This window comes from Filicampus tigris, chromosome 5, assembly GCF_054856515.1.
Source record: "Filicampus tigris isolate MCC_2025a chromosome 5, RoL_Ftig_1.0, whole genome shotgun sequence".
Taxonomy (NCBI): Eukaryota; Metazoa; Chordata; class Actinopteri; order Syngnathiformes; family Syngnathidae; genus Filicampus; species Filicampus tigris.
This window is the reverse complement of record NC_141221.1, coordinates 11,531,440-11,557,338: the sequence shown is the minus strand read 5'-3', so window position 1 is coordinate 11,557,338 and position 25,899 is coordinate 11,531,440. Positions and strand designations below refer to the sequence as shown.

General features: G+C 42.8%; 1 protein-coding gene and 1 long non-coding RNA gene across 8 annotated transcripts in view; one reads left to right on the top strand and one right to left on the bottom strand.

Annotated features, from left to right (window-relative positions):
* The window catches only part of adgrv1 (adhesion G protein-coupled receptor V1), a 103,759-nt gene that overhangs the window by 51,189 nt on the left and 26,671 nt on the right, over positions 1-25,899 (bottom strand). For 2 of the 4 annotated variants that reach the window (XM_086030442.1, XM_086030439.1), the window contains 51 exons: positions 25,134-25,868; positions 22,510-22,883; positions 20,817-20,996; positions 19,586-19,766; positions 19,305-19,498; positions 19,092-19,221; positions 18,666-18,746; positions 18,252-18,391; positions 17,229-17,594; positions 16,906-17,149; positions 15,919-16,134; positions 15,622-15,837; positions 15,299-15,543; positions 15,033-15,214; positions 14,458-14,956; positions 14,063-14,372; positions 13,736-13,945; positions 13,529-13,659; positions 13,351-13,450; positions 13,052-13,231; positions 12,788-12,951; positions 12,537-12,624; positions 11,375-11,453; positions 11,148-11,286; positions 10,908-11,049; positions 10,556-10,821; positions 9,880-10,055; positions 9,643-9,770; positions 9,369-9,550; positions 8,576-8,722; positions 8,407-8,487; positions 8,049-8,310; positions 7,800-7,922; positions 7,457-7,679; positions 7,169-7,373; positions 6,894-7,040; positions 5,713-5,968; positions 5,112-5,314; positions 4,822-4,998; positions 4,510-4,692; positions 4,269-4,448; positions 3,663-3,827; positions 3,062-3,185; positions 2,834-2,957; positions 2,603-2,741; positions 2,316-2,501; positions 1,642-1,877; positions 1,367-1,515; positions 1,083-1,281; positions 789-1,008; positions 477-716 (listed from right to left, as the gene is read on the bottom strand). In XM_086030442.1, coding sequence (XP_085886568.1) covers positions 477-716; positions 789-1,008; positions 1,083-1,281; positions 1,367-1,515; positions 1,642-1,877; positions 2,316-2,501; positions 2,603-2,741; positions 2,834-2,957; positions 3,062-3,185; positions 3,663-3,827; positions 4,269-4,448; positions 4,510-4,692; positions 4,822-4,998; positions 5,112-5,314; positions 5,713-5,968; positions 6,894-7,040; positions 7,169-7,373; positions 7,457-7,679; positions 7,800-7,922; positions 8,049-8,310; positions 8,407-8,487; positions 8,576-8,722; positions 9,369-9,550; positions 9,643-9,770; positions 9,880-10,055; positions 10,556-10,821; positions 10,908-11,049; positions 11,148-11,286; positions 11,375-11,453; positions 12,537-12,624; positions 12,788-12,951; positions 13,052-13,231; positions 13,351-13,450; positions 13,529-13,659; positions 13,736-13,945; positions 14,063-14,372; positions 14,458-14,956; positions 15,033-15,214; positions 15,299-15,543; positions 15,622-15,837; positions 15,919-16,134; positions 16,906-17,149; positions 17,229-17,594; positions 18,252-18,391; positions 18,666-18,746; positions 19,092-19,221; positions 19,305-19,498; positions 19,586-19,766; positions 20,817-20,996; positions 22,510-22,883; positions 25,134-25,868 — 10,247 coding nt within the window. Of the gene's footprint in view, positions 1-476; positions 717-788; positions 1,009-1,082; positions 1,282-1,366; positions 1,516-1,641; positions 1,878-2,315; positions 2,502-2,602; positions 2,742-2,833; positions 2,958-3,061; positions 3,186-3,662; positions 3,828-4,268; positions 4,449-4,509; positions 4,693-4,821; positions 4,999-5,111; positions 5,315-5,712; positions 5,969-6,893; positions 7,041-7,168; positions 7,374-7,456; positions 7,680-7,799; positions 7,923-8,048; positions 8,311-8,406; positions 8,488-8,575; positions 8,723-9,368; positions 9,551-9,642; positions 9,771-9,879; positions 10,056-10,555; positions 10,822-10,907; positions 11,050-11,147; positions 11,287-11,374; positions 11,454-12,340; positions 12,365-12,536; positions 12,625-12,787; positions 12,952-13,051; positions 13,232-13,350; positions 13,451-13,528; positions 13,660-13,735; positions 13,946-14,062; positions 14,373-14,457; positions 14,957-15,032; positions 15,215-15,298; positions 15,544-15,621; positions 15,838-15,918; positions 16,135-16,905; positions 17,150-17,228; positions 17,595-18,251; positions 18,392-18,665; positions 18,747-19,091; positions 19,222-19,304; positions 19,499-19,585; positions 19,767-20,816; positions 20,997-22,509; positions 22,884-25,133; positions 25,869-25,899 lie in introns of all 4 variants that reach the window. The other 2 variants (XM_086030440.1, XM_086030441.1) reach the window with 2 other exon arrangements.
* On the top strand, positions 210-5,477 carry LOC147147277 (uncharacterized). 4 transcript variants are annotated; one of them, XR_015086788.1, is made up of 3 exons: positions 210-263; positions 1,656-1,820; positions 5,439-5,477. It is a non-coding gene; the product is annotated as an uncharacterized LOC147147277 (long non-coding RNA). The 4 variants fall into 4 exon arrangements; XR_015086785.1 differs by lacking the exon at positions 5,439-5,477 and adding an exon at positions 3,723-3,892; XR_015086786.1 differs by lacking the exon at positions 5,439-5,477 and adding an exon at positions 3,668-3,892.

Below are 25,899 nucleotides of genomic sequence, written 5' to 3'. Positions count from 1 at the left end.
TTTTGTTTTTGAGTTTAGTTTCATGCTTTTCCTTGTGTTCCTCTGTCACCTCTCGTTAAGTTATTGAGTCCACCTGTGCTTGTCATCCCAGTCCCTTGTGTTAACCAACCAGCTTCCTCCTACCCTCTATGTCTTGTCCAGGTGTTCCTCGTTGTATCGTTAACTTGTCTGTATTTAGTTGCCAGCTTTCTTTCACCCCTTGTTGGTTCGTCTGTTCTGTCCTGTCTTGTCCAAGCCCTCTCTTGTCACTGTTCAAAGTCAAGGTCAGTCCAGTCTAGTCCTAGTGTTTTAGTTGATTTGTTGTTTATTTGGGTCTTCAACATTTTTGTTCGTTTAGTATCATCGAAGCACCTAGTTTGCCTTTTGTTTGAGATTAAATACTTTATATTGCACACGATTTTTGCCTCCTGCGTTTGGGTCCTCCTCCACGATAACCTAACAACAGTAAATAAAAAATAAAAAAAACATTGAATTACCTTCAGTGTTATGGATCCAGCCTGAGGGTCGATGTCCACATCCCCAGACAGAAGGCGAAGCTCTATTACAAATTTTTCCTCCACCTCCACTTCACCATGAGGGAGGATCCGAAGTTCAATAGTTCGTGTGCCGTGCTCCCCATCACTGAAGGAAAAAGACCCATTCAACGGTTCTCGAATGTCTGTATTGGATGGAAGGAGCGGCTCCCTGCTGTTTGGACCAAGGATAATCCAAGCAACCTTGACCGTAAAGATGAAAACGCATTTAGAATTCAGGAATAGCACATGTGATGGGACATGTTTTTGTGGTACCGTTGCATCGCCCGAAAGGCCTCCTGCCCTCTCGAAAACTAGCGTGAGTTTTCGAGTGACTTTTGGGTTGTTGATGGTGATGAAGCTTTGGTTGAGGAACCGCACCACGCCGCCAGGAGAGTCACTCTTGTTGATGGTCACCCTGGCGACTGTGTGAGAGCCGAGCACTGCTCCCCCTGTGCTTCCAACCAGCAAGATCTCGAACATCTCTGCATGTTCGCTACCATAGATCATTTCAAACGTGGGTCATCGTGAATAAATTACATTGCTTTAATTAGATCTGAGGGTTCTCACCTTTCCATGTCATCTAAAATTGTGATATTAACAACACCGGTTTGCTGGCCCTCAATGAACATCACTGAGCCATTGGTGGCAATGTAGTCAAGACCAGGAGTTGCATTCAGGCCTCTGGAAATGTACTCTACTGACACCGTTCCAAAAGAACCTGCTGTCCTCAACACTGGGATCAACAAAATGCCTACATCCTCCTCAACTGAAATAGAGGAGCAAGAAGTTGGATAGTGGACTTTTCTGAACGCAGACTGAAACGACTCCAAGGCACCTTAATTCTGACTCACCCGTGATGTCGATGTGGTCACGCCTGAATTCTAAGATACCCTCAGCGTTGTCATTCATCAGTATGACAATAGCAAGAGATGAGACGTCACCTATGGCTGGAGGCTGGTCCAGTCGGAGACCTGACTCCTTCACTGTGTAATCCACACCACTGACCGATAGGAGGAGACAGAGATTGTAAAATCACTTGCGCAAAGTTATATAAACATAATACAGTACTGTAATATGGATTTTAAAAGTCAAATAACGGTAACTATGTTGTATTGTTTATTTGTACCTGATATTGACAAGGTCCACACCAGTAATGTTGAAGTAGAACATCTCAGGACCCTCTGGAATACTGTCGTCAAGGATACGTACTGACGCATGTTGTGACGTCAGACCCGGGGTGAAGAGCAGCCGTCCCGAAGCAGAAACAAAGTCCTTGCCACTAACTGCTGTGATGCCTGAAGTCTGGTAGGTGACCCACACACTTCTCAAACTTCCCAAAGTGCGATAAATAGTCACATTCACCTGAAGGAAAAGAGTCACATGGCCTATTTTTTCTTTTGCAACCAAATCCAAAACGTCACAATGAGTGTGCATTGTGTGCGGCTGCACACGACAGCATTGCTGGGCAAAGCAATAAAACATCCAGAAATTTAAAAGTGGTTTTCTATTGTGAAATGCCATGCTATATCAATGCTTGCCCTTTGTATGGTGAATTTGTGCCCTCTTGTGAAGTAACCCTCTGTCTAAGAGATGAAGGGTGACACACCGTCCCTTAGTAAAAGTTTCAAAGTGAATGTGAACTTCAGTGCTGCATTATAAACTGAATGGCAAAGTATTGAAGGATACAGTGAACATTTTTTCAACTAATTTTAGTGTGTGTGTGGGGGGGGGGGGTGCGTGCGTGCTTTGCGGACAGTGACGATAATGGCAAAGTTTTTATTATTCACAGCATGTACTTACAGTTTCCTGCTCCTCAATTGTGCTTATCTGCTGCTGGGTGAAGGAGAACAGGCCGTAAGGGCTGTCGCTGGCTGCCATGGTTATTCTGGCATATCGTGCAGTGGGGCTGATTTCCAGTCCTGGGGTCATGGATGTCAGCGTTAATAGGAAATCACGACGTTCCTCAGGAAAGGCATCATCCACAGCCTGGGATCACAATGGCAAGAACACAAATCGCTGTATTGTAGGTGGATGAGGTTCTGCGTTTTCACTAGAAAATAAATCCTACGCTCCAATTTGACCAGTACCTTCAGAATGAAAGAAGCAAAAGATTGCTGGTCTTTCATAGTCACTGAGCCAGAGATGTCTGTGAATTCAGCAACCAAAGCAGGAGTGATATTCCACTGCACACGCACTTCACCAACAACACCTGGCCCACGGATAAGGCTGGAGCAGATATGATATTATTATCAATATTATTAAATTCCACATGAACACTTAAGGAAATGTCATGTATTTTCCCATTGTGTTCATCTCACTTGACAACAGCACTGCCGTTATAAAGTCCTTCAGGTTCTCCGATGAAAATACTCTTTGAGGACTCTGCCAGCCCTACGATTCCCAGGGCAGCCTTGTCTGCCCTGATAGTGATGGTTGCCAAATCTGTGGTATAACGTGAGGGAGGAGGAGAGTTTACATCGACAAAAAGACAAGACTCGAATGATTTCAGTCAATCTATCGCAGCGGCAGTACTTAGCAGGAAGTACCATTTAAAGGGTCAATGATAGCACCGCCATCACTTGCAGGAAAGAGCTTGACAGTGAAGTGTTCATCTCTCTCCAGTACGTTGTCAGCAAGCGCTCTGATCACAAATGCCTTAATTGATTCTGTCTGGAAAGTCAACAGAACAGCTACATTTATAGACTTCATTAAATGAATGAGCAGTTTTGATTGACACAGTCAATTTTGGGACATTGTAGGTGACAGGTGTTTTCTAATATTGCCCCCCTCAAATGTAGCTAAATATACAGTAACTGGTGAGTACATCATAGTGTTTTTGTCAGTATCATATTAACTCATTCACTGCCAGACATTTTCAGACCCTCTTTTACCCTAACGTTTGAAACGTTTTGAAAAAAATATAAATAACTTCCTGGGATTGAATGGCTGCGCTGTGAAAAGACAAGTAAATTCGTCAATGGCAGTGAATGAGTTAAAATATATTTTCCCCAACTACATTTAAATTCCTTATTTAAAAGCCAACCTTCAATTTGGTAAAATCCTGGTTTATTCCCCTTCATTCCCACGGAAAGTTTCCAATGTTTGAATATTCCTGGAATTTTACAACCCTATTACATATTATTGTACCTCAGTGAAGACAAGAGTCCCGTTGAGAGGTGAAAGGTCATGAACAGCTTGTCCTTCCAGCTGCCACACCAGCGTCACGGCCCCCTCGCCTCCTTCACTGCGCAGTACTGCTAGTCGAGCAACGGCAGCGGGATCGTCAACAAATTCTGGCTCGCTCACGGTCACCTTGGAGAAGATGGAAGTTTTGCGACTTATTGTGACACTAAAGCACATGTACAGGGTGTCCACAAAGGCTCTTTACATTTTGAAAAAATAAAAAAAGTACGTTTAAGGTTAATGAGATTTGTTTCATGTATTCAGTGGTTACTAAAATCTTTCGTCACATTACATCCACCGTCACCTCTGTCAATTGTGCATGGAGCAGGTAATTAAAGGAGACAGGGATCGTGTTGGATGAAGGGAGAAATAGACAAGCAGCGTTAAAAAAAAAAAACAATGAAACAAAAAATATATAAAACTTCAAGATCTACTTCTCATTTTCTAATAATAGCCACAGTTTTGTCTATTTATTTGCTTTTGTGATAAATGTGCTTAATTGCAAAGAGACTTTATGGACAACAGGGGCAACTATGGAAATTGGTTAAGCGTGGCATCTTTAGTTTGCACCTCAAGCTGTTGGAATCCAAATCGTCCTAGAGGTGAGTCATTGGCCGGAATGCTGACAGTCACAGAGGTCACATCTCCCAGTCGAGCGCCACCAATCACCCGTAGTAAATTTACTTTAAACTTCTCCAAAGCCTCCTCACGGTCCTCATCCAAGATGGTGAGAGCAATCACAGCCCTCCGCTAGAAGAACCAAGTCATTAGGGACTTGTCAAGCAGTTCCCATTTGAGAACATCCATTTACCTGCCCATCTTGGAAGGTGATGTTACCAGATGAGGGGCTGAAATCATTAAGATCAGCAGTAAGGGGCTGAGCCTCCCAGTAGGCAACCAGTCCCCCAAATGCACCGGCAAGTCGCAGCACTGTCAGATGGAAGATGTTGTCAGGTGCTGGCATCTCATAGGCCATCAAAACTCCAGGGCGATCCTAAAGTAGGATTACAAAATAAAGCAGATTTTTTCGCTAATTATTACCCACTACAACGTTCCCTCAGATTTTGTGTCAATAGAGCAAATTTATTCCAGGGCCCAGTCCTGCGGCAAATCCTGCGCTTACTTCTGGCGTAACGAACTGCAAGATCCCTCGAGCGTCGTCATTTTCCTGGATGGTTACTTCAGCTACTTCCATGCCAGGTCTCTTTACAGAGGGCTGGCCTTCCCCAGCTAGCCCGCTAACTAGCGCCACACTGGTGATATTTACCAGAAAACTCTCTGACAGTTCTGGGATGTCATCCTTAAAGTAAACACATTTGTACATTTTAAAGCAAATGATGCATGAGCACAAATATATTTTTATAGCTATTGGAACGTTTTTTTTTTTCCTCTGACACAACAATTAATTCTTACTGGAAGGATTGTGATGGTCACAAGGGCCACAGTTGCTCCTTCTGTCATAATAAGGGTGTCATGTTTGGCGACGTAGTCCGCATCTGCGGCGGCCTGCTTGGATGAAGGTTGGTACAAGGCTGGCCTGGTCTCATAATGTATCTCCAACTCACCAGAGGAGCCCTGCTCCCGTACTATGGACAAAGTCAGATTGACTGGAAAGCCTGCAAGTTCGGAGAAAGTTATTTAATTGTTAGAATAAAACACAAGGCAAGAACTGTTGAATCATTTCATGGGAGATGACGGGGAAAATGTGAATTGCTAAACTACTCTCTTTATATGTTTCAGACTAATCTGACATATTTCCCGGATGGATTAAGACAAACCTCGGATTATCTATATCCTGGAAACGCTGAAAGAACTTTTACAGTAAATCTCAAAGTTTTTTTTTTTCCTGTAACCACTTCTTAAGAAATATAATGAGATTTCTCTTTGTTAGATAACACATAATACAATCAAGCTGGCTGCGGGATAGCAATGAAGTCTAAATATCTTCACAGAAAAATCCAATTCCTTACTTCGTCAAAACACACCAGTCCTTTGTGGACGGACAAATGCTCACCCAGTGGTTCTTGTGTTCGAGTAATCTGAGAGTCCAAATGCCATCCAATCACCCCATAGGGGGAACCGTTTGGTAGGATGGTGAGGAGTGCTCGCGCCCACAACTTGTCAATGACAGCAGCCTGTTGTATGTCCTGCAGCTCTACTGTGGTCACATCCATGAGGGTGATGGTAACACTCTGGCTCAGCTCTGGAACATCATCTGCTAGCACAGTCAGTGCAATGCTGGCAACCGACTGACCCTCTGAAAACGTAACCTAAGAGGATGAGGATTGCAGCTTTTGACTTATTATAGGTAGCTAACGCAGCTGTAATGTCATAGTTATTAGTACATATTTGTATGAAAAACCTTTTCTAGTCCATAAAGACAAAACAAAGAAATGAAACATTTACTGAGAACTATAGTGGGCTAACTCCGTTTTTGTCATTTTGGAGAAGAATAATTTGAAGTTTTATGGCTGAAAAAAAATGTGGGAGGATTATAATTCGGTGAGTTAGATAGCAATGACTTCTTTCTTCTTGGTACTTGTAGTTGAGTTGAGTATCCTAAGATGTCAGCATTTTGCCAAATATAAAAATATGTAATTTATTAAAAGTAACAACAACAACCATCATCATCATCATCATCATAGTATAATAATATACTGTATATCACATCTGATAATTAGTTTAATAAAGCATTTGCAACAGTAGTCTAAGTCCAAACATCCATCACATCCATCAATACTTCATGAAAGATTATCATTAAAATTCACGTATGGTAACATGTGCCCAAGATAAAGCACTATACCTACTGTGGTACTGTCATTTTAGGAATGGGAGTTAGCCCAGTGTTGCACTGATGAATCAGGAAAAGCGCTGAGGTTAATAATTAACTATATATGTCAAAATTCTAACTGAACTTTGATTTCAAACAGCCTTCATCTGAGAGATGTGCTTTTTCTCAATTCATTTCTGCACTGAACTTTAGATGACGAAAATGGAGTAATCCCCCTGTAGTTCTCAGTGGCTCAACTGTAAGTAGAGTGGCTTCTTGTGCCGCGTGACAATGTATTCTAATCCACTGTGCAATGTAGTTCATTGTGTGCTGTTTGTAACCGTGAAATATCCTATCCTGGGACATAAACTGAGACCACCCTGGTACATAATGTTACCTAGCATTACTGAGGAGTATTCACGCACCACTCCAGAAGTGGGATAAATGTCTGCCAGGCTCCCACTGGCAGTCCAGTGAACGGTCAGTCGGCCAAAAGTCCCCCTTCTCCTCTCCACGGTGAGGGAGATCTGATGATTCTGATCCAACTCCTCAACCTCCAGAGACAAAGAATTCTGGAAAGGGTAGGCAATTCAAATTCCGCTTGAGTGATTATAATCAGTATATTTCAAAAAACGTATCATACATACAACTAATGTAACACTCTGACTTGTATTTGATAGCACAAAGTTTGTTATCTTGCCTGCGCAAATCCAAGCACTCCGTGGGCGTTGTCGTTGCTTGGAATCTCAACAGTCACCTGACCCCCAAATCCAATCTCTGCCCCACCCTTTGGATTCCTCAGGCGGACCTGAAAGTGCTCCTGCTCTTCAGGCACATCATCATCTAAGACGTTCACCGCAATCTGTAACTCGCTGTCGCCGGGTAAGAAATGCAACTCGCCGAAACTGGGGAAACAATCAAATAGTTGTGGAGAACCGAGCTGAACTTTGTAGCTGGAGTAGTGACATGAAAAGACACCCAACAATACCTGGGTATGAAGTCAGACTGATTGGAGACTGAATTTAATAGATAAAGTCTGGAGCGGTTCTCCTCAGAAGAAGCCAAGAGTGTCTTGGTGGTGTTGAAGGACGGGACTTTCAAGGAGAAGAATCTCATCGCTGGTGGGGCCGTCAAAATGATGGCGAACAGGCTGGCATCCGACCGCCAGGAGTAGAGTGATGAGCTATTTCTACCAGCGAGCACAATGTAAACTGGGAGAGAGAATTGAAACGCATCACATACCTAGCACATCATTAGGCACACCTCTACAACATTATATAATGATTTACAATAACAAACTGCCGTCTCTTACTTGTCAGACGAGCACTTACTGAGTCCAGAAGGAGCAGTGAACGGATGAATTGAGGTGAGGCCTGAGTGAGTAATGGACTGCTGCCACTCAGGTGAACGCTGGCCGAATCTCCACTGGAGCACCTCACAGGAGGGAAGGACACCTGAAGTCATGACACATATAAAATATATATTATTCATGTACAATTATGGACATGTCATAATGTTAATCCAAGGAATTGTTAATGGATATAGTTAAATCACCGGAAGCGCAACAAAAGGCACATCACCTTGAAGAAGCGCCAAGAAAAGAATGCCATCTGCTCTTGTCTGGACTGTCTCCACTTGGCTGACTCCACCTCTGACGGGGAGGGGCTGTGGATTCCCAAATTTCTTGCCAGTCCAGTCAAGAAGCAGGCAGCTGGTCTCACTGTTAAAGCAAACTACTAAATACGGAGCTTCTGCATGGGTGAATGGAGTCACAGTGGCAATATGTTCTTGAAAGTCAAGCGTCTGCAGGAGGGTGAAGGAGCCGCTGGTCCTAACAAATATCTGTAGCATGAAGCGAGAGGGGAAAAAGTGTCTTCAATTACTTTTACAGAACAGGAAAGGATAACTGGAAGAAATCATGACAACATTGGACATCACCTGACTTGATGCGAGAAGAAAATCTCTGTTGTCAATTGAAAAGTGCTTCACTTCCAGAGCTTCTACGCCAATTATTTGTTCCTAACAACAAAAGATACGTGAAGACCACCAAAGTCAATAAAACAAATATGCAGTGAATGACGAAAACAGCAATGGGTGTTGTACCGACCAATGTGACATTGAGGTCCCTGTGGAGTTTTAAAATGCTGAGGTTGGCTGCAGGGGCGAAGGGCGCGCCACCATGTATGATGGCGACGTAGCTGGTGTTTTTACGTGCAAATCCTACACACGAACTTGGGTCCTGAATCCTAGCGGACTGGAAGGGCGGTAAGGAGGAATCAGTGCATTTAGGTTAGCATTTCAGATTAGTACAGGACAGGATTATGTAAATACAGAGTGTTCCAAGATTTACTATAGTCTTTCTTTTTTCCCATTTTGTTTCAGGTATCAATCAGACAGATGTGAGGCCATCAGCATTTGATACCTTGGGCTTTGCAGTTTTTGTAAGCATATCATTTCCTTGCCTGTGTCTTGCTAATTGACATTGGAGTAGTATTGCAAAAGTTTTTCTGTCCCCGACCACAATTGAGCACTATGACCTTCTGCTTCACACAACCTGGGTAATGAGTAATGCGGTAACACACTCCGAAGAATCCGCTGACTCAAATTCCGTTGCTGCTGAGTTCTAGTGGAGTCCTTCTGATAGACTTTCCCTGGCTTTGCGCGAACGGCTGCTCGAGGAGTTTGGTGTTTTCATCAGTGGTGCTAGTAGGCCTCCCACCGCTTGGTTCGTCAAGAACAGATCCCGATTTATGAAACCTATATGGGGTTATATCGTTGCAAAAACTGCAAAGCCTAAGATGTGAAATGCAAATGGTCTCAAGTCTGTCTGAATGATCCTCAAAACGAAATAGAAAAAAGGAAGTGTACAGTCTATTGACTTTTGGGGCTGTATGATTTACCTCGACTGGCACAAACACTCCTTGCCACTGATAGAAAGTGGCCAATGTGTGGGAAGATCCCACAGCGGGACGCTTGTCAAGTCTTACAGCGACGATGGTTGGCATTCCGGGGACAGAGCACCAAGTGGATGTGGGGCTGTCCTCAAAGCTCTGATATAAACCCATCATCGGGAGAGGGCCATCTTCAAGACACAACGAAGGACAAGAATGTATTCTAATGACTGCTTCGTAAAGACATTTAGAGTGATGTGTTAAGTCTGGACGCAAATATCACCTAAAGCAACAGCTGTGTGAGACTGCGTCTCCCACTCCACGCTGACAGTGGACTCCAAGCCATTACTGCGAGACACTGTGAGGAAGATGGGCCCATCGCCTTCATTTGCCACCACTTCTGTGCTACTTCTGCACAGGAAACGTAAATGCAGTTTGCGTACCACTACACATTTGGCCATTCTATCATGTAACTAAACTAAAGAGTTCTAAATCATTTATGATTGAATTAGTTTCCAACCTATCGAGAGTAGGTCCAATACGGAACAAGCCAGATGGAGCAAGGTTCTCCATGACGGTGATGAGAATATGCAGTTGGTCACCGAGACGTGCCCCGCCGGTTGGGTTGGACAGGCTCACCGTGAACGTTTCATTCACTTCAGGCTCAGCATCCAGCAATGCTCGGATCTCCAGCATCTGAAATAACACACACAGAAAACATCAGTCACGCATGTAGGAAAATGAAATTAACCCATGTGATTAGAAAAAACAAGAGCTATAAAGACGGAATCAAAATTATTCAGAGCTGATTTTTTTTTTAATTGTGGTTGTAAGTCAAATGTTCTAAAAAAACTGCATCACATATACAGCATAATGTACCAAAATAGTAGCACCGCGGTTAACCTTGACATGTACGTATTTCTATGAACTCTATTCATATCTGAAGCTCATCATAGCTTTACAATTTCATCAATACTGTACCTGAAATGAAAATCAATAAAAAAACAAAGAAAATAGCAACTCCAAGTCTCTCACGTGTTTTTAAATTTGTCAATGCATACTTAGAATATTTGACATAAAAAGTCAATACAGAATATCATTTTAGTCAATTTGCAACTTTTCTTTTGAAAGGAAAATAACCATAACTACTGCAATTCATCCAGTACACAGTCAAAGCTGTTAATAATTATTCTCACCTTAAACCTAACGCCATCCTCCAGCACCACAAACCCTCGGGCTGGTACGAGATCACCATTGGCAAGGCTGCCATTGGCATCTGTTATGGTAAACTGCACAGTCACAGTACCGAATGTACCCTCCTCTGGGTTCCGAACCACATAGAGGGTGGCCACGCTTACGCTCAGTCCCAGCTCAGACGTGGGCTCCTGCAGTACGAACGGCTCGCTGGTGTTAAAAGATAAGACACCATGTCCATCGTCGCTTGCCAGGATGGTCACAGTGGCTGAAATACAAATGAAACAAAGGAATAAAAGGTCAACGTAGGCTTTTGCTGTTGTCCATCAGGAGGACTAATTAGATACGACTAACCTGTGGTATTGGTACCAAGTTCAAGCCCAGGTGATGGATCGGACAGTATCAGCTGGAATCGTTCAGCTCCCTCTGGAACGATGTCATCGATGATTTGCACCTCGACAAATTTGTGTTTTTCACCGTTGACAAAATGGAGCACCTGAGTGGACAGAAGGTGCAAAAATGCGACGAAGCAAATAATACACGAAATTCTGTTTAGGAGAATCCATGTCTTAAAGTGTGTTTTCAAGGTTGTACCGTTTCGCTGGTGTTGTAGTCCAGGCCTTGCTGAGCCTCCAGGTTCTGAGCATAGAAGAAAAGAGAAACATTCCCATATGTGCCTTTGTTCCTGTAGGCCACTAGGGTCAAAATCCCTAATGTTTCATTCACTTCAAACCTAGAACCCAAAGAATATTAACATGAGACTCAGCTTCTCAATTGGAACTTGAGCATGTCAACATAATAAAGATGTAGTGCTCTCTTACATTGTGTTTGTCCATTCAATGACTCCTCTAATTCCATCATTGGCGGCAATGATGACCTCTGCCACCAAACCCTGAGTGTCTACGGCACAGGATAACACATGGAGAGGATTAATAGACATGATTAGTTTAAATTAATTTCAAGCTTTAACTCTAGCATCGTTGCTAAACAACACAAATTCTAGAAGCTCTACTAGGAGTTTGTGAATCTTTGCAATAAAATGTTCAATGCGCCTTCACTAGTCTACACATGGCATTCTGATTAATGTTGCATTCGTGGAACATGAGTTAAGCAGCAAAATCCACCTGTTTTTAGCCATCTCAGGGGGCGGCCATTTTGGCACTTCTGTCGACAGAAAATGAAACAGTTGCTCGGGACTCAGGTAACGACCAATCACGGCTCAACTGTTTTCTGAAGCTGAGCCATGATTGGTTGTTATCTGAGCCTGGAGCAACTGTGATGTCATTTTCAGTCGAAAACATGAGGCAAAATGGCGCCCTCTGAGATGGACAAAAAGGGGTGGATTTTACTGCTTAACTCATATTTCAGAAGCGCAATATTAATCAGAATGCTGATGTTTTGACTAGTAGGCCTGCACAGGACATATTCTTTTAAAGAAAAATTTGACTTCCACTTTAAATCGGACTTGCATGGTTATTCTATGACCAAGTGATTGCAGGCCAACTCTGGTTTTAGTTTGGTTAGTTAATCTGTTTTCATCCAAACCACATAATTCCTCTTATATGGAAAGCATCACTCGCTCTCCAAACCACATGACTAATGCCATGTGTGACTCTGACTTCTCCCATTCATAAGCTCCACTATGGCACAAATTGTGGCAGACGCTGTAGCAATAACAAGCCATCTTGCTCATAATAAAAACATAGAGGAAGTAAGGCTGATTCTGTTGCGGTGTAAATATTAAGCCCTTTATACTACACTTCTGTGCACACAGAGGCATAAATTACCTGGTAATGTGCAATACACGACTTCTACTCACACAGAGCAAAGTAGTGAAGATTGTGAGAACGTATAAAAGGAAAGTTATTCTGATGAGACAACATGCAAAATATACAGACAATCTATCGTAAAAATGTCAATAAATGTTTTGAGGCAAACAATAACAAAGTAGACCCCAACAAAAAACTCCATTTAGTCTTATACCGAGTTGAGGAACTGTGGCAAGGGTTGTTAGGAGTACTGCAGATGTAATGTTGACCAGGAAGTATTCCTGCAACTCTGGAATATCATCCTGGTAAAACAAACAAACAAACAGAAAGGCTTCGAATGAAAATTGGATCCTTGCACAACAGAAGTGAAATCATCTTAAATCTTGTGTCTTATAAACGACAGCGTGATCGCCGTGTAGTTTGTTTCACATGGCCTTTAACCTCACTGATACAGTCGGTCTTTACCTCCAGTATGTTGACAGGGAGTGCAACAGATGTCTGACCCTCCTGAAGAATTACAGAACTAGTTCCAGCCAAGAAGTCTTTTCCTGGGTCGGCAAGAGTCCCTTCTACCTGGGAGAGGTCTTCCAGGGAACCTTTGAGAACCTCATAGGTAATATTCAGAGCTCCTGAGCAAAGAAATGTAAGAAATACTATCAGTTCAAGTATACAGAATAATGCTCACAGGAACTAAACTTCACAGAATCATCTAAAACAGGACAAACTGACCTGAAGCTCCGAACTCCCTGTTGATGTCGATATTTATGGTTTGCTTTCGTTCCTCAGTGGTCACCTTAAGGGATGATGGTGCAATGGTCAACAGCCCGTATGGTTCGTCGCTGGTGCCCACTGTCAACACCGCCACAATTCCCTGAGCGTCAAATGTGGCGTGGCCTGGCGCCGCAACACCTTCAACACGGAAATAGTATTCTGAATTGTCATGCTGTTCTAAGTTTTGGAGAATATCGTACTTTCCTCCACAAATTTATGCCAACGTCAATACAAAATCGACTGTGCAGGCGTGTTACCAAAGGTTTGGATGTCGGTCAAGAACATTTTGTATTCGGCTCTGTCCTCTGGTGTGACATCATCAAGGAGCTGTACAACAATGGTATTATTCAGCTGTCCCTACAGGGAAATTTAGAAGAATATATTGGATGTTGGCCAAACAAATAATTAAGATGCATTCATCGTTTGGTGTTTTACCTCAGTAAATAATAGTCTCTCTGAAGTACGAGTGAAGGTCCGGTCTACAAGGGGACCTTGTATCACCCAATCCAGCGTGACATTACCCAAGCCTGGAGCAGTCCTCAAAACTAACAAGGTCAGTTTTTCACCTGTAAAACAAACAAACAAACAAAAATGTCTCATAGGTCCAAGCTAACTGTCAACGCATTACGAATGGTTGCACACCCTCTCTGGCGATGACTGAACGCGATGCTGGATGGAATCCCACAATGCCGGCCACGTTATCATTCGCCAGTATCACAATGTTGACAGTATCCGAACTGGGGAGGATACGACTTCCTCCCTCCGTATTAACAAGGCCAATCACGAGGCTCTCGTTGTCTTCTGGCTCAATATCGTCTCTGATTACAATCTCTATTGTCTTCTTGAGATCACCTGCAGAAATGTTCCAAAAAGAGCGGTTTGCAACGTATATATGAATTGTCCCGACTGGCGATACACATAAGACAAAGCTAGTAGCATATTATTGTAAATTAATGGGTCATAGCCTACCGTCAAAAACCAGAGTTCCCCCTGTTCCAGTGAAGTCTCTATCTGGTGTGGCTTTTCCTCCAACAAACCTCCACTCCACAGTGACCGTCCCCAAATTGCCTCCTCTCCTTTCAATGACCAAAGGAACTGCTACTAATGGTTCTTCATGAACTTCAAGGTAAAGCCCCTTATCGGTAGCGTTGGGACTGGCGCTGTATATCAAAAACATGCCAAACGCATCCCCGTTCAACCCTATGGTGACCTTTGCTTTATCTGGCTGGCCAATAGAAGGCAGGTTCCTCTCGTCTGCAGTCAAATTCATCAGCTCTACCTTCAAATGACATGATTACAAGCTACACATTTGATATATTGAGTGAAAAACAAGACCAAACCATTAAAACCATGATGTAAATTACCTTAAAGATCTGTATGGCAAAGCTTTCATCCATTTCAGGGAATTTGTCAGTCAAAATGAGCACGGTGAGGTTTGCTTCCCCCGACCCGTCCTCCATAAAGGCACTTTCAGCCGTGACAGGGATGTAGTCGCTCCCTGCTGAGGCCTGGCCGCTGAACAGTACAGCAGCTGCAGTCACATTTTTCACATATGTTATGACCTGAGATGTTGTTTCCAGTTCGTCAGCCCCCGAAGTCACCCAAGTGCAGGAAGGTGGGATTGTGTTTGACGATAGGGAGAAGGCTTGGCAGGCATGCTCTCTCAGGCATGCAGCAGCACAGGCAGCCAAGGAATCCGTCAGACCGGTGATGATAAATGACCCTTGAGGGGGCGTGGCTGGAAGCCCTGGTTTTGGGATGTCATAGTAAGCCAGCAAGTTAAGGCCCTCAGCCTGAGCCGAGTCGACCGGGTCAAACTGTGAGGTGCTGTACAGGATTTGCAAGCGGCCAAAGTGCCCGTCACTGAAATTCAAGCAATGGGATGATTAAGAAGGTGACAAGAAAAGCAAATATGTCATGCTTCAGTTATTACAGCTACCTTCTTTGCACGGTAATATTGGCTCCAAAGACACCTTCCAGTGGCTCCTGGATGCGGTAAACAGACTGGCCAAAGTAAACTGTTCCATATGGATTGTCGTTGGCAGGCACTTTAATGTTCACAGATGTATCGCCTCCAAGGTTTCCACCATTAGTGGCACTGGTGAGTTCTATCTTTATAATCTAACAAAGGCATAATATAACATGTTTGAGTGATCGATTGAGGTTATTTGTATATGATTTGATTCTGGTTTTTTTTGTTTTTACCTCAGTGATTTCAGGAATTTCATCCGCTAAAACCTCCACTCGGAGAGTCTTCATGGTCTCTCCGGGAGCAAAGGTCACATCTCCTGATGTGGGTCTGATGTCCCCCACTGCTAGCTTACCATTGACAGTGGCCTGCCATTGGACTATCACTGTCCCAATAGCACCGGCATTACGTACTATTGGCAGTGCAACTTCGATGGAGTTGGATGCTGGTTCCTCTATGGTGACTGGAGCAGCATGGAATACTGGGGACAAGAAATAGTTAGAAACCTTCTATAACCATACATATTAGTGTCAGACTTCATTAAAAAAAAAAAACTCACTAAAGGCACCGAAAGGGTCATCAGAAGGCAATATGGTGATAATGGTACGTGTGAGCTCTCCCAGCAGAGCTCCTCCAGTAGTCTGATTGATCAATTCGACAACAACAGTCTCCTCCAGCTCTGGGACCACGTCATTAATTACATAAATGGGTACCGATTTGCTGGATTCTCCTTCAAGAAGGACGACATCAGTGGAGGCGACACTGTAGTCTTCGCCTGAAAGAAACACACGTTTATCCAGATGAAGAGTGAAGGGAGACAAGTGGTAGAAGGTCATATTGCCACCCAGAGACTTACTGACTCTGGCGGTCAATGGCACGGCTCTGAACTTGACCGATACGTCTGCAAATATCCCCCCGACACGTGTGACGTTTATGATCGGGCCAACGTAGTCTTCAGCCACACTGACTGCAGAAGCGGATAGCTGGAGGATGCCAAAGGCATCATCACTGGCCTCTACTATCACCTGGGCTACTATTTCCATCTTTAGGCCAAGAGAGGGGGAGTTGGAAACTGCAAAGGAACATTAAAAGTATGTTAAATCAGTGGAATATAATTTAATGCGATGCAATAGAAGATCTGTTGCATCAGAGATCATCAGGCATGCCTTGTTCATTTTCATTGGTGTGAAAATGATTATTTTAGCTTAACTCATTCATTGCCAGCACTAGCAGTTCAAAGGCGCATTTGACATACATATGTGTCTTTCAACGGCAGTGAATTAAGTAGTCTTTAAAGCATGACTGCCTTAAAAAAAAGAGAAAAACTGAGTTGAGGAAGATCCACATGAGCATCTTTCTTCAATTCCTGGACGTATATTATGTGACCTAGATGAATGACAATAACTCCAACCCCAAACATAATGGAAAGACAATTATACATTATTTCAAACAACTATAGCTTAGCCTTTAGTTTGCTAACTTGATGACTGTTCGACTTTCTCTTTTTCCGGCTAACTGCCGTGGAGCAATATCGAAATAAATACATTTAAAATCGATCACAAAGGCTCGTGTAGTAAATTAATTGCCAAAGATGAAAACAGAGGACATTTTCGCTTTAATTATAGTTAGCTAGTTTTATAATCATAAAATATAGTTTCACTTTTCATTTTTTTAAAAGCATTTTTGTTTTTAATTTTATTTCGTTAGCAAAAATTGTTTTTCAATTTTAGTCTTAGTTACTGTATTTCGTTAGTTTTCACTAGTTTTACCTCGCTTATAGTACCCCAAGTTTAAAAAAAAAAAAAGAATTATTGTTTTTTCCCCCAGTGAGACAGTCACTTACTGGGTCTCTGCTGCCCTCCTTCGACGAGTTGAACGCTGATCAACTGGACAAACACAGACTCGTCTCTCTCTGGATCCTCATCATCCAACACTCTGACAGTGATGTTTGCTTCACTTTGATTAGCCAAGAAAACAACCGAATCTACAAGTGGAACGAAGTCTCGCCCTTCGGTGGCTCGGCCCACTCCGGGTGTCCTGTAAGGTGCTGGATCTGCTTCCTTTAGTGTCCTGAATGTGACCCGCACCTTGACAAACGTGAAGAAAATGACGCAGGAAGTTAAAAAGCAATTGTGGTTTTAGAACAGTCACAAAACTAATACACACCTGTCCCATCAAGCCTTGCTGTCGCAGTATGCTAAGGGCAACAGCTGAGTCACCCTCAGGAAGGCGGACGGGCCTTGTGGTGTTGGAGAAAACAAAAACACCGTAAGGGTGGTCACTGGCGAGCACAGTTAGAGTCGCAGAAGTCTTGACGCCCAGACGGCCATGAGACACATTAAGCAAAGACACGGTAAAATTCCTGTCCAACTCTGGGACCTCATCCTGGGCCACAGTTATGATGATGCTCGCTGATGTCTGCCCAACACCAAAAGAGATGTTACCAGACTGGTTCAAGAGTTGCCCTTCTGAGCTGGGATCAGACTCCCAGTACACAGTCACATTGGAGAGATCACCAAAGGACCGATCCACCTGGGAAAGGGAAGCAAGACGTAGCCAAATGAGGTAAAATTGATCATGACACATTTGAGTCAATGCATTTCAGTGTTATTTATTATTTGTAGGTTAGCCAATGCTAGTTTAAACACTAAGATGCTGCACCGAAGTTTACTATCCGATTCATTAAAAGTCTGAGACAAACTTGTCACTCGAGCAAATTTTCAAAATAATTTTAAAACAATATAAACATTTTTCTAATAATTTTTAACAAACATTCACGGCAACAAGCTGTTACAGTGGTTAAAAACTGTTTTATCCTGGAGCACATTACAAGGAAAAGGATGGCTCCTATTTAAATAGAATTGATTATTAATTATCAGTGACACCTGATGCAATGTCAAACGCCATAATACACAAATTGTGCTCCTAGCTACATTATTTTTTCCCCTGATATTATTACGCAGATGCCCTAATATTATTCACATTTTTTTTAATCACTGTGATCTTATTTTCTTATTCCAACTGCATATTGATTGTAGTATACTGAGGCCTTTCATCAAAGCAAAATAAGTGATACTATGGCATTGCCAGAAACAAACTAAACATGCCAGAAACAATTACTGATCAATGTCTCACAGCATTCACAATTTCTAGGTGAAATGAAATTTACGAAAAGTTAACTCAAGAGACCTTTAGAACCACGGAGCTTTGGCCATCCTCAGGTTCTGTCCCATTAACGGACAGAAAGCCAGGGCTGAAGTCGAAGACTCCATGGGCATCATCTGAGGCTTCGATGGTAACCGTGATGCGGGAGGCAGCTCCCAAGCTGGCTATACACACAAACACAAAAGCCTCATGATAACATAACAATATATATTTTTCAACAAATCTAGAAGACGCGCTCCGGAATCTGTTTATTCATGAACCCTTATAAACAGTCCTGTTCAAACTTTATAACTTCCTAAAATCTTCTTTAATTATTCTTATTAACTTTTGTAGGTCAAACATTTTGAGCCAGACAATTGTTAAAGCCATGGCAGAAATAATTTGACTTTTAGACAGATATACCACAAATAAAGCAGGATACCAACGATGGAAACTTACCATGGTGGAGAAAGGATGAAGGCAGGAAATCAGAGTCAATCTCCCCACTACCACTTTGCTCAACATGCAGAAACTGATCCACTGGTGGATCACAAACCAGGATCACACGTGAGGAGGAAGGGGAGGGTGGGGGTCACACCAGGGTATAAGATCAGGAGATTCAATATCAAAAACACATTGGAAGGAGGGTTGAAAGAGAGGCCATTCACAATACGCAGGATGCACAAAACCAGCAGGGTTTCTGCCAGTTAGTTCACAGCTTTAGAAGGAAGCATTTCGAAACCACACAATATAAATTTAAGGGTTACATTTTGTACATTTAGGAATCATTGCTGCCAATCCGGCAAATTACCGCAGAAACCCTACAGAGGATTGGGAACACAAAAACAACGAGTAAAGCATTACTATACAGTCCTGTTTTCTCACCTCCTTCATCAGTATTGTAGAGCTCCACTCTAAAGTCCTTGTCCAGCTCTGGAACAGGATTGTCAATGATGGTGACCGTAATGAACTTTAACCTTTCTCCTGGGAGAAAGTCCAGCGTACCCTCTGAGTCCTGATAATTAAATATATAAACTTGATCAGACACTACATTATATGGAATTATGCACACCTGTTGAATTAAAGTGAGAGGGAAACCTCATAGTCTTCAGGGCTGGATGCTGTGAAGGGTGTTGTCCTGTATCCCACCAGGACCCTTCCCAAAAGGCCTTGAGCCCTGGCCACTGGCAGACGGACCTGCCCATCTTCCTCTTTAACTGTGATGTGCGCAGGTTCTAATGCAGGGGAGATCAAGCCCTCGCCCGGTGGATGAGCTTGGAACTGCAGCAAGCCTGCAAGTAAAAATGACTTTTATTGCGCGGCTACAACAAGTATCACAATTGAAAATTACGCTCAGTTTCAGGTGTGTAGGTAAATACCATAAGGGTGGTCGCTCGCCATTACAGTGACAGTGTTAACAGAATTACTGGGGTCGATGCTTGCACCGCTGACAGGAGTGGAGCCCGGCTTCCCATCACCTGATCGTGCTGACACCAGTGCGACTTGAAAGGTCTCGGCCAGCTCAGGGAGGTAGTCATCCAACACCAAAAGGTTCAGTACCTAAAAGAAAAGCGCACATATATTCTAGATTTTAATCCTGAAATACGGTACAGTTTTAGGCAGAAACGAGACTACAATTTAAAGTGCACTTATTAGATTGGCCACTAGGTGATGCTGGTTGTCAAGAAACACAAACAGTGGTTCTCAAACGTTTTTCCCCCCACGAGTACCTACCACCTAAAAAGACTTAGTTCTCCAAGCACCACAATAATGACCAACATTATAAAGCAGTAGTGTTGTACGACTAAGTGTTTATTAAAACGGATACAGAGGTATTATTGATTAAAAAAAAGAACATTTAATATTATAGTAAGGCGCTGCGATTGGCTGGCAACCAGTTCAGGGTGTACCCCGCCTACTGCTCGATGACTGCTGGGATAGGCTCCAGCAAGCCCGTGACCCTTGTGAGGATACGCGGTATAGATAATGGATGGATGGATGGATGGTAAGGCGTTGTAATACTACATACTGTTTGATCATTAACACTTCCCTAAAAAGTACTTAAAAGATTATGTGCAAATGCAATGCACTAAAAAGGTATATACATTAACTACAGGGAATGAGATATACATCGAGAGAGAGAGAGCTCTCACGCACCTACACACTGCTATTATTATCATTTCGCACCAAAATCCTAAAAGATCCAAAACCAAAAAAACTTGACGATAAAATGTATTTGTTTTAAATGAATAAATAATGTCAGGTTAGCGATTTAAAAATGAACAATGTATATTTTGTTGTGATTCACTTGACAATACCCAGAAAAAAATATATTGTCTCTGAACCTAAACACCGAAACACCTTTTAGTTAAGATCCAGAGTAGTGCTTTGCTGCTGCTAAATAAAACCACGTTACGAATAATCCTAAACAATAGTATTAAATGAATATGTATCAATCAAAAGTGAGCATTATTACCTTAGATACTGATCTTGTATTGACTCATCACATGCAAATCAACATTCTGGCACATTGCGGCACACTTATTTTCACCCACATGAGCAATCACCCCATTAGAAGGCTTATACAACTAGTGAGTCATTGCCACACACCTCCGAGCGCTGCCCAGTCATGAAAAGTACAGCTCCAGTGGCATTGAGAAAATCCTCATGTGCGGGCGTCTCCCGGTCCAAGCTATCCAATTGGGTCACAGAATAGTTGACATAAACGTTGTCCAGTGATCCTCGCATCCGCTCAATCACACAGGAAACGGTTGAACCCTCCTCAGTGGTCTATGACAACAAACAGAAGGATTTCAGACGAAATGAGCTACATTCCAAACCTTTCAATGTGCAATTCCAGCAGATGAATAATGTGATTCAGAGTGATCGTCCTGTTTCTGATGGAATGCCATCCCTCAGCCGTGCCACCTGTTGCACTGATGAACTTGAGCAACAATAGGCAGTCTCCAGTTCCAATGTTGGGAATCCTGATCTACTACAGGAATGCCCCTGACCGATACACCCGCAGCGGCCACACCATCTGTTGCTCCACCTGAGACCAATGCAACCAATCGGACTAAAAAGGGAGAGCATGGGCTTGTCGCAGCCAGGCATGAAGACGAATGAAATATGCAGCAAGCGGGGTTCTGTTACACGTGTTAATGTGTGGATGGTTTCACCGTAGAAACAGCTGAGCGATGACGGTTACATTTTTACGTCCCCCAATTAGGTTATAATGTTCAAGGTTGTACGGTGGACTGTCCAAGAAAAGAAAATTGTCCTATTTTATTTTCAGATAACATTTAGGCATTCCTCTCAAACAAGTATAATTAGATGTTAATGACTCCACTAAAACTGAAATGTAAACATAAAATTTCTTAGAAGACCTCTGAAATAGAGTGTAATGGATACTAAAAAATGTGACATTTACTTTCTGTGGACATTTTCATGATTGTGATTAATCTTTCAGATACATGCTATTTGCATTAGCATCTAATTTAGCCCGACCCTTTTCTATGTCACAGTGAGTTCCATTTCTGGCTTGTTCATTTCACTTATTTCTTTTCTCTATGAATGGAATCTTTCTGTGGTGAGAGTGCCTGTTTTTGGCATACGCATTATGTGAGACCGCACAGGACGCCATTGCTGAGTGTTAGGCTGCAATGCAACTCATAATATGAAAAGAAAGCACAATTGCTAAAAATGTTTTGTAATGGAATGACATGACAATTGTATCATGTAATGTTTATTATGATACCTCAGCAGAATGCTTTATGATACCTCGTAGGAGCTCTTATTAGCTTCTCGCTAATTTGATAGCGGTTGGCCAAGATGCTTGCTTGTTTGCTTCAGATACATGCGTTTCTTTACATTTTTTTTTAAATGAACTGGCATTAGATAAAAGCTAATGAGTGTGTTATTACTGATTTTTTAAAATAAAACTCATCACCTGTTTTGTATTAGCCTTGTGAAGCAAGTGAGCAAGCATCTTAGCAATAGGCTAATAAAAGAGAAATTATGCGTTAGGGGTGGTCAAGGATTTTGTAAATAAATGGTGAAAAGAGTAGAAGCCAAGTTGTGATTGTCTCTCTTTTTTTCGGTTCAACTGAATTGACATTTTATTAAAGTAAGTGTAACTGTACATTTAGAGATCTTTGATTTCTCAACTGATTCTAGTCAAACGTTTTGGGCCACGGAAGACTCAATTCGGTATGCATTAAGGGAGGATCACTTTTATTAACATTGAACCTTCATGACAAAATTCCATCATATACGTGGCAGTAGTTAAACTCAGCGCACTTACGTCAGGTATGCAGCTACCGGTAAATCCAAAAAGCCCATTGGCATTGTCGCTCTTCATGACGCGTATCACAGCCGTAGGCCTGGGGAAGGGCAGGCGGGCGCCACCATGTACCGCCACCAGCTGAAGGTAGAACACCTCCTCCCCCTCCTCTTCATCATCATCCTTGACTTCTACCACAAACGACTTCTGGCTCTCCTGCGGCTGGTACCGCAGGTAACCTGAGATGCTGCGCAGGTCCGATTTTGCTGGCTGGCTGTGAAGCTCATGCATGTGGCTGCGGTTCAGCCTGGTACGGTACAAGCGAACATCTTGAAGAAGGCCTGAGTAACGCTGCTGACCCCTTGGATCCGATCCGATGAATATAGACGCAGCACCTAGAGTTGACAAGCAGAGAAAAAGCCAGAAAATTTTAGATTAAAAATTGTATAAATCATTCTTCAGGAGCAGTGGGTTAATCTGCCCTCTTTTTACATTTTTATGTATTGGTGTTTGTTTTCCTGGCCCAACAAGTATTATGTAACCTTTTCTTGACGCTTCCACATTCTTTGGTCTATTCCCATTCAAAGAAACCTGATGCAAACAACGGATGACTAGGTATGTATTGATTATGATTGAAGTTAACTAAAGAGCCATTTGGGATATCCGCACCCCCGACCCCCCCGAGAGCCTTCAGTCCAGTGCGGGCTACCACTATTGTCTCTGGTAATTAGACGGAGAAAGAACAAAAGAAGATGCTGAGTGATTCCTTTGAGCGGTAACAATATCCAACTGGGCTCACTCAAGCGTTGGAGAGACTCAATAGTTATGAACAATGAGGGCTGAACCAGGAGGTGGGTGGTGTGTGTGTTTGTGCATTACGTGTGGGCGTGCATTTTTATGTAAGGACAGACTTGTTGGCATTTCATGTACACCAGCATGACAACAACAATATCCCCACTTAATTCGGAGACTGTACAGACATGACAACAAAATGAGACTTGCTGCCTCTCTGACACTGACCATGGTGCTGAAACTGCAGTATTGACATACAAAGTGGAAAAGGATTTGATTTTTGGTTTTATATCCATCCATACAGCCATTTTCTGTAACGTTTGTCCTCATTAGGATCACGAGGGAGCTTGAGTCAATCCCAGGCGAGGCAGGCCACACCCTGGACTGTTCGCCAGTCGCATGGTTTTATTATTCAAATAATAATAATTAGAATAATAAAACAAGAGTGTTTAGAATTATCAACCCATACATGTCCTATGCCACTTATCCAGTTAATGATCATGACATAGGCTGGAGGCTGTCCGTTAAACATACATTAAAGCGCTTGAAACTCATGCCCAAAAAAAGTCAACTTTGCAAACCACTACTAGACTAGATCTACTTGGAAGCATCACATTAATGTCGAAGTGGGTGTTCTTAAACTTTAATGAGAAAGCACCCTGCATATGTAACATTGATCCTGAAAATTCTTTATTTTTCAAAACATTATCCCCTGTTAAAAGAAAAAAATTCTTTAAAGTGGAAGTCAACCCAAATATATTTTTTTCAAGAATATGTTCTATGCAGGCCCACTAGTTGAAACATGACATTCTGATTAATATTGCGTTTGTAGGATATGAGTTAAGCAGCAAAAGCCACCCGTTTTTAGTCATCTCAGGTGTTGGCCATTTTGTCACTTCTGTCGACTGAAAATGACATCATAACTGCTCAGGGCTCAGAAAGCGACCAATCATGGTTCAGCTTCAGAAAATGGGTCGATTTTGCTGCTTAACTCATATTTCATATTAATCATATTGCCTTGTTTCAACTCGTGGGCCTGCATAGAACACATTCTTGAAAAAAATATGTTTGGGCTGACTTCCACTTTAAATAGCCGCTAGAATATGTTCAACTAATTACAGTGCATTAATGAGTGTGTGGATGGTCTTTTTCATCCATCCATTATTTATACCGCTTATCCTCACAACGGTCTCGGGCGTGCTGGAGCCTATCCCAGCTGTCAACGGGCAGTAGGCGGGGGATACCCTGAATTGGTTGCCAGCCAATCGTAGGGCACACAGAGACAAACAAACATCCGCACTCACAATCACACCTAGGGGCAATTTCGAGTGTCCAATTAACCTACCAAGCATGATTTTGCAATGTGGGAGGAAACCGGAGCACCCGGAGAAAACCCACACAGGCACGGGGAGAACATGCAAATTCCACACTGGGAGGCCGGAGCCGGGATCGAAGCCACGACCTCTGAACTGTGAGGCGGACGTGCTAACCAGTTGTGCACCGTGCCGCCTGGATGTTCTTTTTTTTTTGTAAATAAATGGAAACATATACATATATACACTAAATATTGAGTAATTCTATTTAAAAATGGCAAAAAGGGACATTAAATAAGATGCAAAAAATAGGAACCATATTGGGTTACTTCAACTTGAGTCAACATGCCCTCACTTCTTAAATCGGTGGACCACACATGAGAATTGAAGCATTTTTTTTCCAAGCCAATGAGCAAAGAAAGACAATAATATTCATGAAAACATTATAAATGAACAAATGTTGATTCAAGTTGCTAATAATAACAGCTAAAACAAATATATCAAATGTATTTCAATGATTGTTAATGTATAGTAAATTACCATCAGCGATGCCTTCTCCTTTGATGCTCTTCAGGCCTCCAGGAACGGGGTTGCCATCCAGAAAAAATTCAACAATCCCATCATCCACCGTAATGATCACATGTAGCCACGTATTATCTTCCACGAATTTGGCAGCAGTAGCCTGGGCTACTTGGGTATTATTTGATCCTGTAACTGTGTAGTACAACTTCACAGTGACACGAGACTCATTGGTCTGGACTTTCACGCCATAATACAAGGTGCCGTTCGTAACTCCTTTGGCGACTATAAAGCCATCTGTAGCCACTGTGGGGACCAGCCAAGCTGAGAACGTAAAATTGCCCGGAACAGGAGGCGACTCTTCGGGTGGTATAGTCCCATAGGCTCCGTGAAGTCCGGAGAAAAACCACGTGTCTGTTGCAGAGTGGTGTCTTCTGGCACGGGGCCGTAGCTGTACCGCATCTGGGAAGGAAGCTAGAAGTAGCAGGTCGTCCATCAGAGGAAGGCCCTCTGGGAAGTGTGCAGATACAATCTCCCAGGCAACCCGCACGTCGCCAAAAGTACCCTGCTGTCGGAGGATGGTAAAAGAAGTGACATCCGCCATATCCTCCTCTGACAGTACATCCTCTGCTACTTCTTGGTCCAAATTGCTGTCGGCTATGGCAAACACGCCGTATGGGTCGTCATTAAAGGGAATGACAAGCGAGGCACTCAGAGAAGCCTCAGCAAGTCGGCCACCATCCCCTGGGTGACCACCTTTAAAAATTCAAACAGATGTTTTACGCAT